This window comes from Heloderma suspectum, chromosome 3, assembly GCF_057233095.1.
Source record: "Heloderma suspectum isolate Gila_16-S chromosome 3, 16-S_ref, whole genome shotgun sequence".
Taxonomy (NCBI): Eukaryota; Metazoa; Chordata; class Lepidosauria; order Squamata; family Helodermatidae; genus Heloderma; species Heloderma suspectum.
In genome coordinates this window covers 38,284,396-38,300,878 of record NC_139460.1, presented here as the reverse complement: position 1 = coordinate 38,300,878, position 16,483 = coordinate 38,284,396, and the positions used below count along the sequence as shown (strand labels likewise).

General features: G+C 44.0%; 1 protein-coding gene across 7 annotated transcripts in view; it reads left to right on the top strand.

Moving 5' to 3' along the window:
* Window positions 1-16,483, top strand: part of KATNAL1 (katanin catalytic subunit A1 like 1) — a 109,662-nt gene that overhangs the window by 41,691 nt on the left and 51,488 nt on the right. For 2 of the 7 annotated variants that reach the window (XM_084842956.1, XM_084842950.1), the window contains one exon: window positions 15,044-15,219. In XM_084842956.1, coding sequence (XP_084699082.1) covers window positions 15,058-15,219 — 162 coding nt within the window. In that variant the 5' untranslated portion in view covers window positions 15,044-15,057. The other 5 variants (XM_084842955.1, XM_084842953.1, XM_084842954.1 and 2 more) reach the window with 5 other exon arrangements.

The window sequence follows — 16,483 nt, the reverse complement described above, 5'->3', positions numbered from 1 at the left end:
CAGGGAACTGGCCTGTGGTGGGAGGGGGAATTTTAACTCTTTGCCCTCCGTGTTGTTTTCCTGAAATTGCTACTTGAAGTTGCTAATAGGGAAAAAAGACAGGCACCATATAGGTACATGTCTTTTTTCCAAGTGGGGCTGCAGCAGCTTGGTGTGTGGGGGGACGGGCCTGGAGCTAATTCACTCCCTCAAACTTGCAATTGCTTTTAAAAAGAGATGTCATGAGGTCCGTTCATGTCTGGTTTGCCCCTAATATTACAGCCTTTAAGTGAAAGGTGACACCCCTAGGAGAGCTTCAGGCGAAGTTCTCAGAGCTATGAGTAATGGCTATCACATTTTTTTAGATGTTTCCATCCCCTAATAATGCTCATCTGATACTTAGTTGGGAAATAGCCATCTTAGTCCTGGAGTTGGGAAACTGCAAATTGAATCCTTAGCAGCAAGTCACTGTTGCAAAGTAATGTTGAAGTTTTCATTGTTGTTTTAGATGCTGCACCAAAATTATAGTGCACTTTGCTGTTGCTCATTGAAAACTCTGTTTTTACATGCTTCGCAAAGCTTCAGTCGTCTGCAACTCAATAACTTCAACTTCTCTCCAGAGAGCCTTAAGCTCTTTAAATATCTTTATGTTGCCAAATCTCCTATGTTCTCTCTCCAGGAAACCAATTTTATGTCTAAACTCTAGAGATTAGTTTGACAGCATCTTCCGTGTGTTCTGTGCAACCCAATAAAACGCTGCCTAATTGTTGCCTTTGCAGAGTCCCATTGGGGACAGTATCTGTCTTTAGATTATCACGTTGGACAATAAGCTCTTCTCAGTCTGGAAGTAAGCCTTATTACTGAAATCTGAGCTGTGTAAAACTAGTTTTCTAGCAAGTAACCCCAAACCACCTGGTGTGAAGCAGCCACGGTAGCTCTCCATTCACAGTGCAAGATGGGTTTGCAAGCAATTGATACCACAAATGGTGACAGAAATGCCTGATTTCTCTTCAAAAAGAAAATGAATGTTTATGTTTGAAGAAACATGGATTGTGTGTGTAAGTCAATAGTGCCTATGTAGTTTATTATTATAAATTTTTATTGTGGTTTTAACAAAGCAAATTGTGAAAAAAAAAACCCTGCATGCATAAAAGTATCAATATTCCATTAAGTACAATTTTCTACAAAAGACAGATTATGCATAAGCTTCAACAAAAGCAGACCAAATATCCACGTATTTGTCCATTTGTGAGTGGTGGCCTATATACCACCCGTTCAAACGTTGATAGCGTTATTAGGTCCTCGATCCAATCCCTTATAGGAGGTGACCATTTATCCTCCCAATGTTGTAATATCAGTCTTTTGGCTGTCAAAAGGGCTTGGAAAATCCATTTGCACTGACCATACATTAACTTCCAACAAACTGGTAAATAGTAGGAGGATTTGTACATCATTAAATATTAAAGAGTGTTTCAGTACAAAGTTTATCTGTATTATGACCTCCTCCAAGGAAGCAACAATTGTTGTTGTTGTTGTTCAGTCGTTAAGTCATGTCCGACTCTTCGTGGCCCCATAGACCATAGCATGTCAGGCCTTCCTGTCCTCCGATCTCTCCCGGAGTGTGCTCAAATTCATATTCATTGCATCGGTGATGCTATCTAGCCATCTCATCCTCTGCCGTCCCCTTCTTTTGCCTTCAATCTTTCCCAGCATCAGGGTCTTTTCCAGGGAGTTTTCTCTTCGCATTAGGTGGCCAATTTGAGCTTCAGCTTCAGTATCTGTCCAAGCAACAATTAGGCATTGCCAAAACATATGGTTGAAAGAAGCATTGGGGCCTACCTAGTAGTGGCAAAATTGTTCCATTTCCTCCCAGTGGAACATAAGGGTGACTACATTTAGTTGGATCTGAGCCAGTTTTGATAATTTAGGCTGCAATCCTAAATTTACTTACTAGGGAACAAGGCTGCAATTCTATACGTACTCACCTGGGAATAAGTCAGTGAGACTTACTTCTGCATAGACATGCATAGGGTTGTGCTGTAAATCTTACTGAACACAATTGGTTTATGTCTAAGTAAACCTGCACAGAATTGCACTGTTACGTGGATTTTTTAACTAATTCTGTCTCAGAGGACAAGAACAGGGGGAAAGTATTTAAAACATTTAGAATATGTATACTTACCATTGAACCCAGCGGAACCACTCTGAGTGCCATTTTTAGTAGAAAGGTGGGGTATAAGTCAAATAAATAAATAAATAAATAAGCTCACACCTGGGTAAACATGTTTAGTGTTGCAGTAGGTTCTATCTTTTTTAAATTGCTGGTTATTTTATTTATAACTAGTGAACAGATCCAGCTTTGCACAGCTTGAGATAGCCCTTAGTTTGATACAACACAGCCTTCAAGCAGTTACACAGCTGTCAGGGTGTCTGACATTATGCCTGCCCTTTTTGAGTGAAGCCACGCCATGGTGCACCCCTATAGCCCTCTGAGGGAGGGCTGCCCCATAGCAGAGGGAAGGTTGCAGCCATGTAACTCTGCTCCTTGGACTACACTCTCTAGCTTCAGACTATATTGACTGGTCTGGAAAACTATGGGTTGGTTAGGGAAGTCTGCCACCTAGTGACTGAAGTTGGTACTGGAGACTTCAAACACAGACACATTTAAATCAATGTAAGAGAGCAATCCTGTTGTCCCTGGGTGAGTGTCCCAGGGACAATAGGATTGTTTGGATTCCAGCTTCCGAGGTTTGTTTGTTTCATTTCATTTCTATACCGCCCAATAGCCGAAGCTCTCTAGGTGGTTCACAAAAATTAAAACCAAACAGCACACAACAGGTTGGAGACAGTGTTCTGATCTCAGAAGGGGGAGTCAGAGATCCGACCCTCCTCCCCTGTCCCCTCACAGCTGGTACAGAAAGAACCAAGCTGGCTGCCCTGGGAGGTTGGAAAAGTGACATTGGAGGAGGAGAAAAGGGGGTGTCCTGGTGGGTGGGGAGGAAACCAGAGAGGCCAGGATATGAGTTAATCTGAGCTTCCTCCAGCCTCCTTCCCTCCCCCTCTGAAGCACCCTCACTAGATGGGCTGAAAAGTCCATCTAGTGAAATCTGCAGGGCAGGAGGACAGGGAGGTAAATGTCACCTCCACTGCTCCTGCCTTGCATTAGATAATTGGATGCCTCAAAGTTTGGGGGCTTCCAAGCCCTGAGGCCACGATCAATAGGATTGCGCCCTAAGCAAATTAGGGCACAATCCTATGCATGTTTAGACAGAAAAACATTCTACAATTCCCAGCATGCCCCAGCCAGTCATGCTGAGAGTTGAGGACTTTTTTCTGTCTAAACATACATACAATTGTGCCTTTAATGCATTTTAAAAACAAAATAACCTTGAGGTGCAAGCTCCTCGGGTCCCCTTAGTATGCATGCCAAGTTTCAGGTGCCTAGGTTTCATGGACCTGGCGCTATGGTGCTGACAGACACACCTCCTCTGTTATCTTTATAGATTATATTAACAGCACAATCCTATAATACCCTGGCTGGGGAAGGCTTGGAGTTCTAGGATTTTTTTCTGTGTAAACATGCATAGCCCCTTCATGGATCACTGCCTTGTTGTGGCGAAGGGGCTTGCGTAACTCAGTGAAGCCATAAGCTATGCCGTGCAGGGCCACCCAAGACGGACAGGTCATGGCAGAGGGTTCTGACAAAATGTGGTCCACTGGAGAAAGAAATGGCAACCCACTCCAGTATTCTTGCCAAGAAAACCCCATGGAACGTATCACAAGGCTAAAAGATATGACGCCGGAAGATGAGACCCTCAGGTCGGAAGGTGTCCAATATGCTACTGGGGAAGAGCAGAGGGTATTTCCAAGTAGCGCCAGAAAGAGTGAAGCGGCTGGGCCAAACCCGAAAGGACACTCAGCTGTGGATGTGTCTGGCGGTGAAAAGAAAATCCGATGCTGTAAAGAACAATATTGTTTAGGAACCTGGAATGTCAGATCAATGAATCAAGGTAAGCTGGAGATGGTCAAACATGAGATGGCAAGATTGAACATCGACATCTTGGGAATCAGCGAACTAAAATGGACAGGCATGGGCGAATTTAATTCAGGTGACCATCATATCTACTATTGTGGGCAAGAATCCCTTAGAAGAAATGGAGTAGCACTCATAGTCAACAAAAGGGTGGGAAAAGCAGTACTGGGGTACAATCTTAAAAATGATAGAATGATCTCAGTACGAATCCAAGGCAAACCATTCAACATCACAGTAATTCAAGTCTATGCCCCAACCACTGAGGCCGAAGAAGCTGAGGTTGATCGGTTCTATGAAGACCTACAACACCTTCTAGAACTAACACCAAAAAAAGATGTCCTCTTCATCATAGGGGATTGGAATGCTAAAGTAGGAAGTCAAGAAATCACTGGGATAACAGGCAGGCATGGCCTTGGTGTACAAAATGAAGCAGGACAAAAGCTAATAGAGTTTTGCCAAGAGAACATGCTGATCATAGCAAACACTCTTTTCCAACAGCACAAGAGGCGACTCTACACATGGACGTCACCAGATGGTCAATATCGAAATCAGATTGATTATGTCCTTTGCAGCCAAAGATGGAGAAGCTCCATACAGTCAGTAAAAACAAGACCTGGAGCTGACTGTGGCTCAGATCATGAGCTGCTTCTTGCAAAATTTCGGCTTAAATTGAAGAACGTCGGGAAAACCACTAAACCATTCAGGTATGACCTAAATCATATCCCCGATGAATATACAGTGGAGGTGAGGAATAGATTTCAGGGATTAGACCTGATAGACAGAGTGCCTGAGGAACTATGGACGGAGGTCCGTAACATTGTTCAGGAGGCAGCAACGAAATCCGTCCCAAAGAAAAAGAAATGCAAGAAAGCCAAGTGGCTGTCTGATGAGGCTTTACAAGTAGCTCACGAAAGAAGGGAAGCGAAAAGCAAGGGAGAAAGGGGAAGATATACCCAACTGAATGCAGAGTTCCAGAGAATAGCAAGGAGAGACAAGAAGGCCTTCTTAAATGAACAATGCAAAGAAATCGAGGAAAACAACAGAATGGGAAAGACTAGAGATCTCTTCAAGAAAATTGGAGATCTCAAGGGAACGTTTTATGCAAAGACGGGCATGATAAAGGACAAAGAAGGCGGGGACCTAACAGAAGCAGATGAGATTAAGAAGAGGTGGCAAGAATACACAGAAGAACTATACAGGAAAGATCTGAATGTCCCTGATAGCCATGATAGTGCGGTCACTGAACTTGAGCCGGACATCCTAGAGAGTGAAGTCAAGTGGGCCTTAGGAAGCATTAGTAACAACAAAGCTAGCGGAGATGACAGTATTCCAGCCGAGCTATTTAAAATCCTAAAAGATGATGCTGTTAAAGTGCTGCATTCAATATGCCAACAAATCTGGAACACTCAACAGTGGCCACAAGACTGGAAAAGGTCAGTTTACATTCCAATTCCAAAGAAGGGCAACGCCAAAGAGTGTTCAAACTACCGCACAATTGCGCTCATTTCACATGCCAGCAAGGTTATACTCAAAATCCTACAAGCTAGGCTTCAGCAGTATGCGAACCGAGAACTACCGGAAGTACAAGCTGGGTTTCGAAGAGGCAGAGGAACTAGAGATCAAATCGCCAACATTCGCTGCATCATGGAGAAAGCAAGAGAATTCCAGAAAAACGTCTATTTCTGCTTCATTGACTACACTAAAGCCTTTGATTGTGTGGATCACAACAAACTGTGGCAAATTCTTAAAGTGATGGGAGTACCAGACCACCTTACCTGTCTCCTGAGAAACCTGTACGAGGGTCAAGAAGCAACAGTAAGAACCAGAGATGGAACAACCGATTGGTTCAAAATTGGGAAAGGAGTACGACAAGGCTGCATATTGTCACCCTGCTTATTTAACTTATATGCAGAGTACATCATGAGAAATGCCGGGTTGGATGAATCAGAGGTCGGAATTAAGATTGCCGGGAGAATTATCAACAACCTCCGATATGCAGACGATACCACCCTAATGGCAGAAAGCGAAGAGGATCTCAAGAGCCTCTTGTTGAGGGTGAAAGAGGAGAGTGCAAAAGCTGGTTTGAAACTCAACATTAACAAAACGAAGATCATGGCATCTGGCCCTATCACTTCCTGGCATATAGAAGGGGAAGAAATGGAAGCAGTGACAGATTTTACTTTCTTGGGCTCCAAGATCACCGCAGACGGTGACTGTAGCCATGAAATTAAAAGACGCTTGCTCCTTGGGAGGAAAGCTATGGCCAACCTAGACAGCATAGTAAGAAGCAGAGACATCACCTTGCCGACAAAGGTCCGTCTAATCAAAGCTATGGTTTTCCCAGTAGTAATGTATGGCTGTGAGAGCTGGACTATAAGGAAGGCTGAGCGCCGAAGAATTGATGCTTTCGAACTGTGGTGCTGGAGAAGACTCTTACGAGTCCCCTGGACTGCAAGGAGGTCAAATCAGTCCATCCTAAAGGAAATCAACCCTGAGTGCTCATTGGAAGGACAGATACTGAAGCTGAAGCTCCAATATTTTGGCCACCTAATGCGAAGAGAAAACTCCCTGGAAAAGACCCTGATGCTGGGAAAGACTGAAGGCAAAAGGAGAAGGGGACGGCAGAGGATGAGATGGCTAGATAGCATCACGGATGCAATGAATATGAACTTGAGCACGCTCCGGGAGAGAGCGCAGGACAGGAAGGCCTGGCGTGCTATGGTCCATGGGGTCACGAAGAGTCGGACACGACTGAACGACTGAACAACAACAACAACAAACATGCATAGGATTGCGCTCTAAGTGCATTAATCTATTTTCTGCTTTAAAAAAAGCACTCAAGGTGATTAATAATGGTAGTTACAGATATTTATTGTTGTACATGGCATTTCACAAGGTTTCATAAGAAAAAAGACTAGTCCCTGCCTACAAGGAGCTTCCAATGTAATTTTATCATGATATGGAAAGCTTAATGTGATTCTACCAGGAGCTGCTGAGGTGGGATGAACTGGATTATGAATATTAAAACAAGACATATTCATTAATCTGAAGTTAAAAGGGAGTGCTCTTGTGTTGTATCATCTGTACATTAAGGCAGGACTGGGCAAGATGTTTTGGTCTACAACTCACATCATCCCTTACCACTGGCTATGCTGGCTAGGGTTGATGGTAGTTGTAGTCCAAAGCATCTGGAGGGCCACAAGTTCTGCTGTCGCCTAAAGACGGGGTGGGCAACTTGTGGCCCTCCAGATTTCTAGCCTACAACTCCCAACAGCCCTAGCCAGAATATCCAATGCTGAGGGATGATGGGAATTGTAGGCTCTCCCCCCCAAAAAAACATCTCGAGCGGCCACAAGTTTCCCAGCCCTGCAAAGGGGTTGACAGAGGCAGAAAGTTCTGCTGCTCTCCTATGTTCAACTCAGGAAAAGCGTAGGCTCAGGAGGAGGGCTCCTCTGCAGCCCAATGGAGGCGTCGGGTGTACCTCGGACCGTGAGGATTCGGGTCTCCCTCCCACCAGCCGGGGGAGGAGCGACAGGAGCTCTCCACGCGCCCTTCCCTCTCTGCCTCCATGGTAACCAATCGCCGCCGCCGCGGCCACCGCTGCCACAGCGCGCGCAGGCCAACGGGCTGTGCGGGAGCCGGAGGGCTGCGCCCCCCTCCCCTCGGGCGCGCCACACACACGCGAGCCCTCGAAGGACGCGGCCCCGCCAGGCAACAGGCCCGGGAGCCTTTCTGCCCCCCGGGCCAGCCTCGAGTAAGAAGGATGGGAAACGCGGCCCTCCCGCCAGGGATCGCGAGCCGCCGCATTTCATGAAAGACCTGCCTCCGCCGGTAAGCAAGTGACAAGGGAGACGAGGGAGAAAGGAGTCGTCCCCTCGCGAAGCATGCTGGGAGTTGTAGTCTTGCCGGCAGCGCTTTGTCTGGTCGCCCGGGGAGACGCCAGCCTCCGTGAACTACAAATCCCAGCGAGTGCTGTGTACTCGCGGGGGGATCAGATTAGTGTTGCTCCTTTGTCTGTGAGTCTCCCCCCCTCCACATATTCGGAGGGGAGGGTCGGCAAGAGGGAGGGCCTGAGGGAAAAGGCGGGTAGTAATTATTAGGTAGGTGACATTCAGCGGTCGGGGGTGCGGCCGCTATCGGGGACCGCGCCCAGATAACGGTGCGGAGAGGCCCCTCCCCTCCCCTCCCCTGATTCTATGTCTATCACGAGGCCTTAACATTTGGGGCTTTAGGCCATGGTGGGGTGTGTCGGGTGGCTAGCTAATAAATGTGGGTTTCACATCAAAATGTATTATTTTAAATGTTTTAACCGTTCTATGTCATTTTAGTCTTTTAACTGTTTGTAATCTGCCCAGAGAACATTAGTTATTGGGTGGACTAGAAAATAAATAAATAAATAAAAAATAAGAGGGCTGGGAAGTCAAATCAGGAATATTGTCATGGCTGCAAAAATCAAAATGGAAAAAAAAGAGGAGGGGCACGTAAATGCTGCAATGTCTGTTGTATAGGGCTGGGTGGGATGTTATGGGATAAAGGACAATATGATAAAATATGAGTTGCAGCTGTAATGGAGATGACTGTCCCCTTTTCAATTTCCCAGTTAAAAAAACCTCTCGTTCTGTATTTAAAAATTGTATTTTCTCAGGTGTCTAGTTAAAAAGTTTGGTATTTAATAACATGGTTGGTAATGTAGCAATAGTTACATTTTGTATCCAGCTGTATTTTCCTTTAACAACAAAAATTTATTATCAAAGATTGGCAGCATTTTTAAAGAAAATCCCTTTGGGTTTGCTTCAGCAGTAAGCTTTGACAGCATTAAAGTGGTCAAAATGGCTGCAGTAAACTCACTTCTTTCTAGGGCTGTGCCCTTTCAGAGTTCTTTTGTGCTTACAGTGATGTGAGTTGTCTACAATGATGGCTACTAGTCCTGATGGCTATATGCTACCTCCACTATTAGATGCAGTACGCATATGTACACCAGTTGCTGGAGAATATGGGTGGGAGGGTGCTGTTGCACTCATGTCCTACTTGTGGGTTTCCTGTGCACAGCTGGTTGGCCAGTGTGTGAACAGAATGCTGGACTAGATGGACCCTTGGTCTGATCCAGCATGGCTCTTCTTATGTTCTTATGAATTCTCACGAAGATGCAGTGTTAAGAGATGACTGCATATGTGAAACAGCCTCATCAACTGAATGTCACAAGTAGAGCTTTTGTATTCCCTCAAACACACCACTTTCTAATGGAGGTATTTCACATGATCAGCAGCAAGTCATCAAGTGATGAAATACTGAGTGATGTTTATGAAATGCATCTATGTCAACCAGGTGGAGTTGGCATACTTTGATGTTGGCTTTTAAAAATTGGGTATTTCTGTTTCCAGCATTTGGATATGGCTGAATGTACAGTTTATAACTGGCAAACATTTAACAAGGGTCTGTGTGTGTAAGATGCATAGGTTTGCATTCTGATGTGTACAGCTGCCCTGTGTGAACCTAATAACGGGACATTACAATTGTCCTTAACATGCAAAATGTCATTTCCCCATCAGTCCTAGGATATGAAGCACACGGATGGTTGTAAAAATGGATTAATAGAAGCGACAGATCCACCATGAAAATCCTTACTTGCTCAAGCAAGTCATGAGCATTTCCTATATTTTAAGGCATCCTCTTGTTACGAGGCATCTGTGGAACACTGTCTGACAGGAGGATGCCTGAAATGTATGGAATGTGAATTTCTTGCTTGAGCAAGCAAGGATTTTCACAGTGGGCCATCCATAAAATATGTCACACTTTTTAGTGCTTCCCATCCCTGTAAGTTTGCCACATTTTTATCAATATTCAGTTCCTCCTTTGTCACAACTTTGGTACTCCTTCCTTGCTTCCCCTCTGTGTAATCTGTAGTCTCCTCCCCAGGCACTTTATAATGATGATGTTCAGGAATGTTAATAGTCATAGGCCAGGACTGACCTTGGAAGATGAGGTCAGAAGCATGGTGAAAACAGGAAATTTGGCAATAGATGGCTTGGGACAAGATCGGAGTATTGGTGTAGCACTGCTTTCAGGATGGGAATGCAAGACCAACATATGATGGGGGAACATTAGGATCAGACCCGAAATCTCAAAAATCACAGTTTTTCTGTTTTTGTTTTAAATATAAAGATTTGTGGTGCTCGCAGCTGAGGAAAAAGGCCTGAAAAGATTGCAAGCAGTGTTTTTCATTAGGAAAGCAGACTGCATGATGTCCCTGTTAGCATTTGCATCTATGTGCAGGGGAGGAAAGGAAATAGAGAACTTGGGAAACTGGACTAGTACAGCCAACTGTTTGCTGGGATGGGAGAGTGTGGGGTCTGCAAAGATTTGGGGATTCTCTCTTTCTGAAATGTATATAAGCGTGGAAGGAGTGTATTTAGCAGGTTCAAAGAAGGAAAAGCCTTTTGATTAACAGTGTCTTGCTTATAACCATGAATGAATAGAACGTTCATTCCAACCTTCACTGCATAAGCTGAGGGGTCAACTCAGCTTATGCAATGAAAGTTAATATGTTTTGGGATCTCCTTAGTTTTCTGGTACAAGATTTTAAAATCATGGATTGAAAAATCAGCTCTTTGACATGCTTATGTAAACTCTCTTATGTATGATCCATGAATGAAGGAGTCTCAAAAGATATCTGAGGAACTGTCAAGGACTGGTGAAGAAGCCAAGTGATAATATATTAATTATGTATTGAGTGTAAACTGTTCAGAAGAATAGGGATATTATACTGAAGATGTTCACTTACTGTGAGTCAATTGCCATAATTCTGCAGCCGGAAAAGCGAGATTTTGCATGCAGACCAAATTTTCGGAGAACGTTTGAAGTAAGAAACACTTCGTTTTTGTGAATAAGAACTTGTTCCAGCAGTGGCTCACATTGAACACAGTTGGTAAGTTCAATACATTGAGAATAGCAGGTGCTTTATTGTTGCATGTTCTCCATTGGCCCTTGATTTGAAATAGAGTAATTGTCACAGTGAACTTTAATCTGAAATATGGCATGTAAATGACCATACCTACTGACCCATATAACTAACAAATGGGCAGATTGATAGTATTGCTATCTAGGCAGCTTTTCTTTATAATTTGCATGAATGACATACATGAGAGTTGCTGTCACATACTCTACCTTTATGGTCACCCTTGTAAGACATGAGTTATGGGTACAGCATCTAGGATATGCCTAATCTAGTGCTTATCTTACTGTTGGAACTCCCTTGGATGAGCAACAGAATGAGAAAACAAAATGGGGAAATATAGAAATATGGATCTCAATTATATTTGATATATAAAAGGCTTGTGACATCCCTCGCCACCCCCTGACTTTACTGCCCTAATCCAGATGTTTGAGGTTTTGCTTACTAAAAAGCTTCTTGGAATTTTCTGTGAAACACACAGTGGTCTGTTCCATGATAGGGGTTTGACACATTTGGAGGGCCCCAGGTTGGGAAAGACTGGTCCATTGTTTATTGTTATATCAAAAGCTCTTGTTTAATCAAAGAGGGTGGATGTATCATATGGAAAAGGTTTTCTATCTGCTGAAGGAAGATTGCCCTAGATATTTAATGTACACTTTCACAACTTATTTACATGTATTGACCTAAAGAAAGGAGAATAAAGAATATATAAGTAATTCAGTAGTTGTGCCAAGTCAACTCAATTTTCCTATTACCTGGAGTCTGTCACTCAGTAGAGAATCACAACCGACCATCAAGGCCTTGTCCCTGGGCTAACTCCCCTCAGCTCCTTGTCTATTTGTATGTATGGGTAACTTCCTCAATAAACTAAAACTGCTTTTAATTGTGCAATGGTGTTGGGGCATATCTATTCTCCTTTGTGAAGTACTAAGTTGCTCAGGCTCTGGGCAACATATACCATGTGGGTTGAACTTACTGACAAAAAGGTTATATTTGCAGTTACAGTCTCATTCACTTAGGGAGCAATCCTGTGTGGAGAGGCGGCCGCCTCCAAACTCAGAGGCAACTGCCTATCCAATGCAGGGTGGGAAGAGTGCGGAGGGGATCTTCTCCTCCATGCTCTGGCCACCCTTCACTCATGACTAGATGGCTGATTTCGACTGTCTAGCCGCAGGACTTTGGAGTGGGGGAGGGGAGGCCAGACGACACATAGGAAGCATCGTACCGGCACTTCTGCTCTCCCCACCCCCGGGAACGCCCCCTTCCGCCCTCCTGCACGCTGCTCATCTGAGCGTGGAGCCCAGTGATGATCTGTGCTGCCTGCAAGGGGGAGGGGGCAGGGAGGTGGTTTTCTGGGAACTGATCTCGGAGTGCAGGCTCTGAGGTCAGTTCCTGGAAACGAAACAATCGTATGGCCATCTCACCGCTGTCTAGCGGCCATAGGATTGCACCCTTAATGTGGATCTGAGAACTGATTATGTCAGGAGGAGGTGGTTATAGCAGGTTGACATCATCCTGTGTCATGAAAACATGGTTCCTGGCTATTTTTTCTAGTTATTCTTGGACTTCACCTTCCTGGTTTTATTATGTTTTCTGCTGCCCCTGTTTCTTGTTTTTTTGTGTGTGCTGTTTTTATTATTGTATGTTTAAATTTGATTATGATAGCCAACTTGGGTATCTTGATGTCAAGACAGAATGCTAGAATATAAATATTTCATGTGTCTTTGTCTAAAAGCACTAGCCACAGGTAAGTTGAGAGCAGAACTGCTGGGGTCAGGCCAGATACACTGGAGTCCAGACCTAGAGGCTATACTTCCCTCCTCAGGGCTCCTTAGTTCAGTGCCCTGAGGTGGAGCACAAACGACAGCAAGCAAAATACTGCTGCTATTTTGGACAGGCTCCCAATATATCTACATAACCTGGTCAATTCAGGGGCTTCATATTACATGCCAGTCTCAAGGGCTGATGTAGAACACATCTATTACTTGTGTTCTTAATGATATAGGGCAGGATGCAATTGTTTTCAATAAATAAAATAAAATCTATTTCCTACAGAGATAGTTCTGAATCTTGAGCATACAGAGTCCATAGCAGTTCACTAGGCTAGGTGCCAGCTCCAAGCTTCTGGTTCCTGCCAGAGTTCCTAACAAGTATCTGCTGTGTAGATCTGAATGAAAGGAAAGGAAAGGTTCCTCCTGTGCAAGCACCGAGTCATTGCTGACTCCTAGAGAGACACCGCTTTCGCTGGCATTTTCGTGGCAGACTATAGCGGGGTGGTTTGCCATTGCCTTCCCCAGTCGTGACTACCTTTCCCCCAGCAAGCTGGGTACTCATTTTACCGACCTCGGAAGGATGGAAGGCTGAGTCGACCTGAGCCGGCTACCTGGAACCCAGCTTCCGCTGGGATCGAACTCAGGTCGTGGGGAGAAATTTAATGTTAAATAGCAGACGGGAATAGGTGTCAGAGAATGGAGCAAGATATTATACCCCAGTACTCTAATAATGCATCTGCACCAATCCTTTTTCAGGAAAAATCCTGATGTGCATCTTACTGTTGCATTTTACAATTTTGCCAAGTCTCCAGCCTAAGATGGTCACTGCTGTTGCCAGTTGTGGGACCAACATGGCAGATACATGCAGTTTGTCCACCAACAAGACCAGGGGTTTATCTTGTGCTACGATGTCTCCTGTCAAAAGGTACAATGACTTTGCACGCTCACTAGAAGCAAAGCAGCAGTGGGGGAAGCAGCATTAGCAAGCAATGGTGCCAGGGTGGGCACTGTGAGAGAGAGGATGCTGGGCGAATAGACAACTTGCTTCATACAACAGAGGATATTTTGCCTTCATTTTGAACTGAGGAAGTTCTACAGGCTTTCTTGATATGGATATCACTCCTTTTGAGATTTGTTCTGTTGACTTGTGGATGCATTGGATCTTGAATGGTCCTGGTATGTCTTTTAAGACAAGTTTCCTGTTTTTGTTATTACTAGAATGTCATGTGTATTGTAATAGTGAACTGTGCCTTCCTTGTGCGAAAAATATCTGGATGACATCAGCCTCTCTTCTATCATGATTTCAGAAGCATTCTGGAGGCTTTGTATCTCAGGTGCATTAATTTGTTTGGATGATTGTCCTGGAAAGATGCCAGCTACAAGTAATTGGCAGCTCTGTCCATTAAAACAACAGAACATTGCTAGGCCAAAGCTTCCAATACTATATAGCTCATGTTTTGACCACTTTACAACTGCCATTCAGTAAGGCATCTTCTGTGAGGATTGGAATGCACAAGAAGAAGATAGAGCCAGCTTGTTGGTCTATGTGTATGTCAATTGACTTTTTAAATATCTGAAAAGCCAGAACCTGTAGAGATGGGCAGAATTAAAAGGGGTTGTTCTTACTGATAAGATACGTTGTGGCAGGAAACTGTATCCTTGCCAGTAGGGTCTTCACATGCATGAATGCTGCAGTTGGGTCTCCTGGTGTTGTAGAATATTGCTCTATATGTAACCCAAGTCTTACCACTTACAGAACTCCATCTGTTACATATATACACTTGAATCTTATTCACACAATATGCTTTTTAGGTAAATACCTAAAAAAGGGGAATAGGTGAATGAAACATATTATGAAATATATTCATCATATGATACACTCACCAGAGAGTCAGAATTGGCTGCAATTACTTGTAAAGTGTGCTCTACAAGGCAGTGTGTTGTCCTGTGATGGATGGAAAAGCCCTTTGGCATGTGATTGTGCTGCAATTTTTCAGGTGTGAAGAAAAGGTGCAATATTTAGTACTGAGCACGGAACTCAGCTTCTTGAGAATCTCAGCTTTCATTTTTTCTTAGAAGCAAGTTTCTAATCCTTAAAGCTGTCGATATATTATTGAAGGTATGTGGGCAATTTCTTCTGAAATTCTAGAAGCCAGAGAGGTGACTAAACAAGATTTCCATTAGGGATTGTTGGCTTCATAGCTAACTAAACAATGATAAATAATATAAAACTTTAAATCATGTAGTTATAGACCTGAGGTATTTTACCACATGCATTAATTTTGCTTTTAATGATATTTGTTGTAGGTTTCTCAAAGAGGATGAATTTGGCTGAGATTTGTGATAATGCTAAAAAAGGAAGAGAATATGCACTTCTTGGGAACTATGACTCATCAATGGTTTACTACCAGGGTGTCATCCAGCAAATTCAACGGCACTGTCAGTCAATCAGAGACCCAGCACTGAAGGGCAAGTGGCAACAGGTATGATAAAGTTTATTCCATTTATATCCTGTGGGGGTTTTTTCACCAAAGAGCTCAAAGCAGTGTTGGGGCCTAGTCCTCCTCCCTCACACTCGCCTAAGAATTGTCCCTGGTTCCATCAGGCCCAGGACTGTTCTAGCCCTTGGAGAGATCATACAGGCCTAACTACCCATTCAGCCTTTTGCAGCAAAAATAAAACTGTTTTTTCCAGTTCACTCACATGGCGTGTTCATGCTGACTTGGCTCTTAAGGAGACAGAATACAGCAGGTGCAGCCTTGTTTGTTCGCTAGGTAATATGAACCAATATATTGGGGATACTCAGCCTTGTAGGACCCTGGGGCAGTTTGCCTCCTTTGCTCCCCCATGCACCCCAAGTCAAACCTGGGAAAAGTTGCATGTTATTTTTTTGAAAATGTTCGGATAGGTTAACAAGGTCATGCAGAAGCGGACATAAAAAGAATCAGTAGGGGAACCCCCAGCTTGGTTTGAGCAAGAACTTAAGCCTGCAGCCTTATGCATCCTAAACTGTGAGTAAATCAATTGGACATATTTCCACCCTGAAGAAGCCTGCCTTCCAAAGTAGTGTTTATCTAGCTCTTGGTGGGAGTAACACATTTAAATCAAGGTAGAAGCTTTTCCTGCACTTTTGCTTGTAAAGTGAAAGGAAACATATAATTAAGTAGGATGCGAAGGGAACAGACTAATGTAAACTTCTTAGTTAGTCAAAATAATTAAAAGATAATTACTTTGGACCTGCAACAAGACACGATAGCATAAAAAAGATGCAGTACATTGGGGTATGTCTCTGGTGACATACAGGGAACCCAGAGAGGCCTGTGCACAAAGGAGTAACTCAGTGTATCTTGACTTGGTGGCAGGGGTGTGGCCGAGCTGGATATTGGTGAAAAATAAAGATGGAAGGATAGAAAAATCAAGAACTTGACACAGCTGTTACTGTGTCTAGGCACACACAGCGTAGACAAGACAGTTGTTTAGAGAGAGGGCTGCTTGGATGAGGATGCCTTCTGTTTTGACCGACCTGAGCCAGTTTTGAGTGTCTGTACCTGGTGTTGGGCACCCAACACAGGATAGGGATTCTGTTGGTGTACTGCCCACCCTGCTGCCCAACAGTCTCCCTGCCTGAGCTGACTGAAGTGGTCTCGAGCCTAATGTTGAGGACTCAAAGCTTATAGTCTTGGGGGACTTTAATATTCATGCTGAGGCTACTTTGTCAGGAGTGGCTTAGGATTTCATGGCTACCAT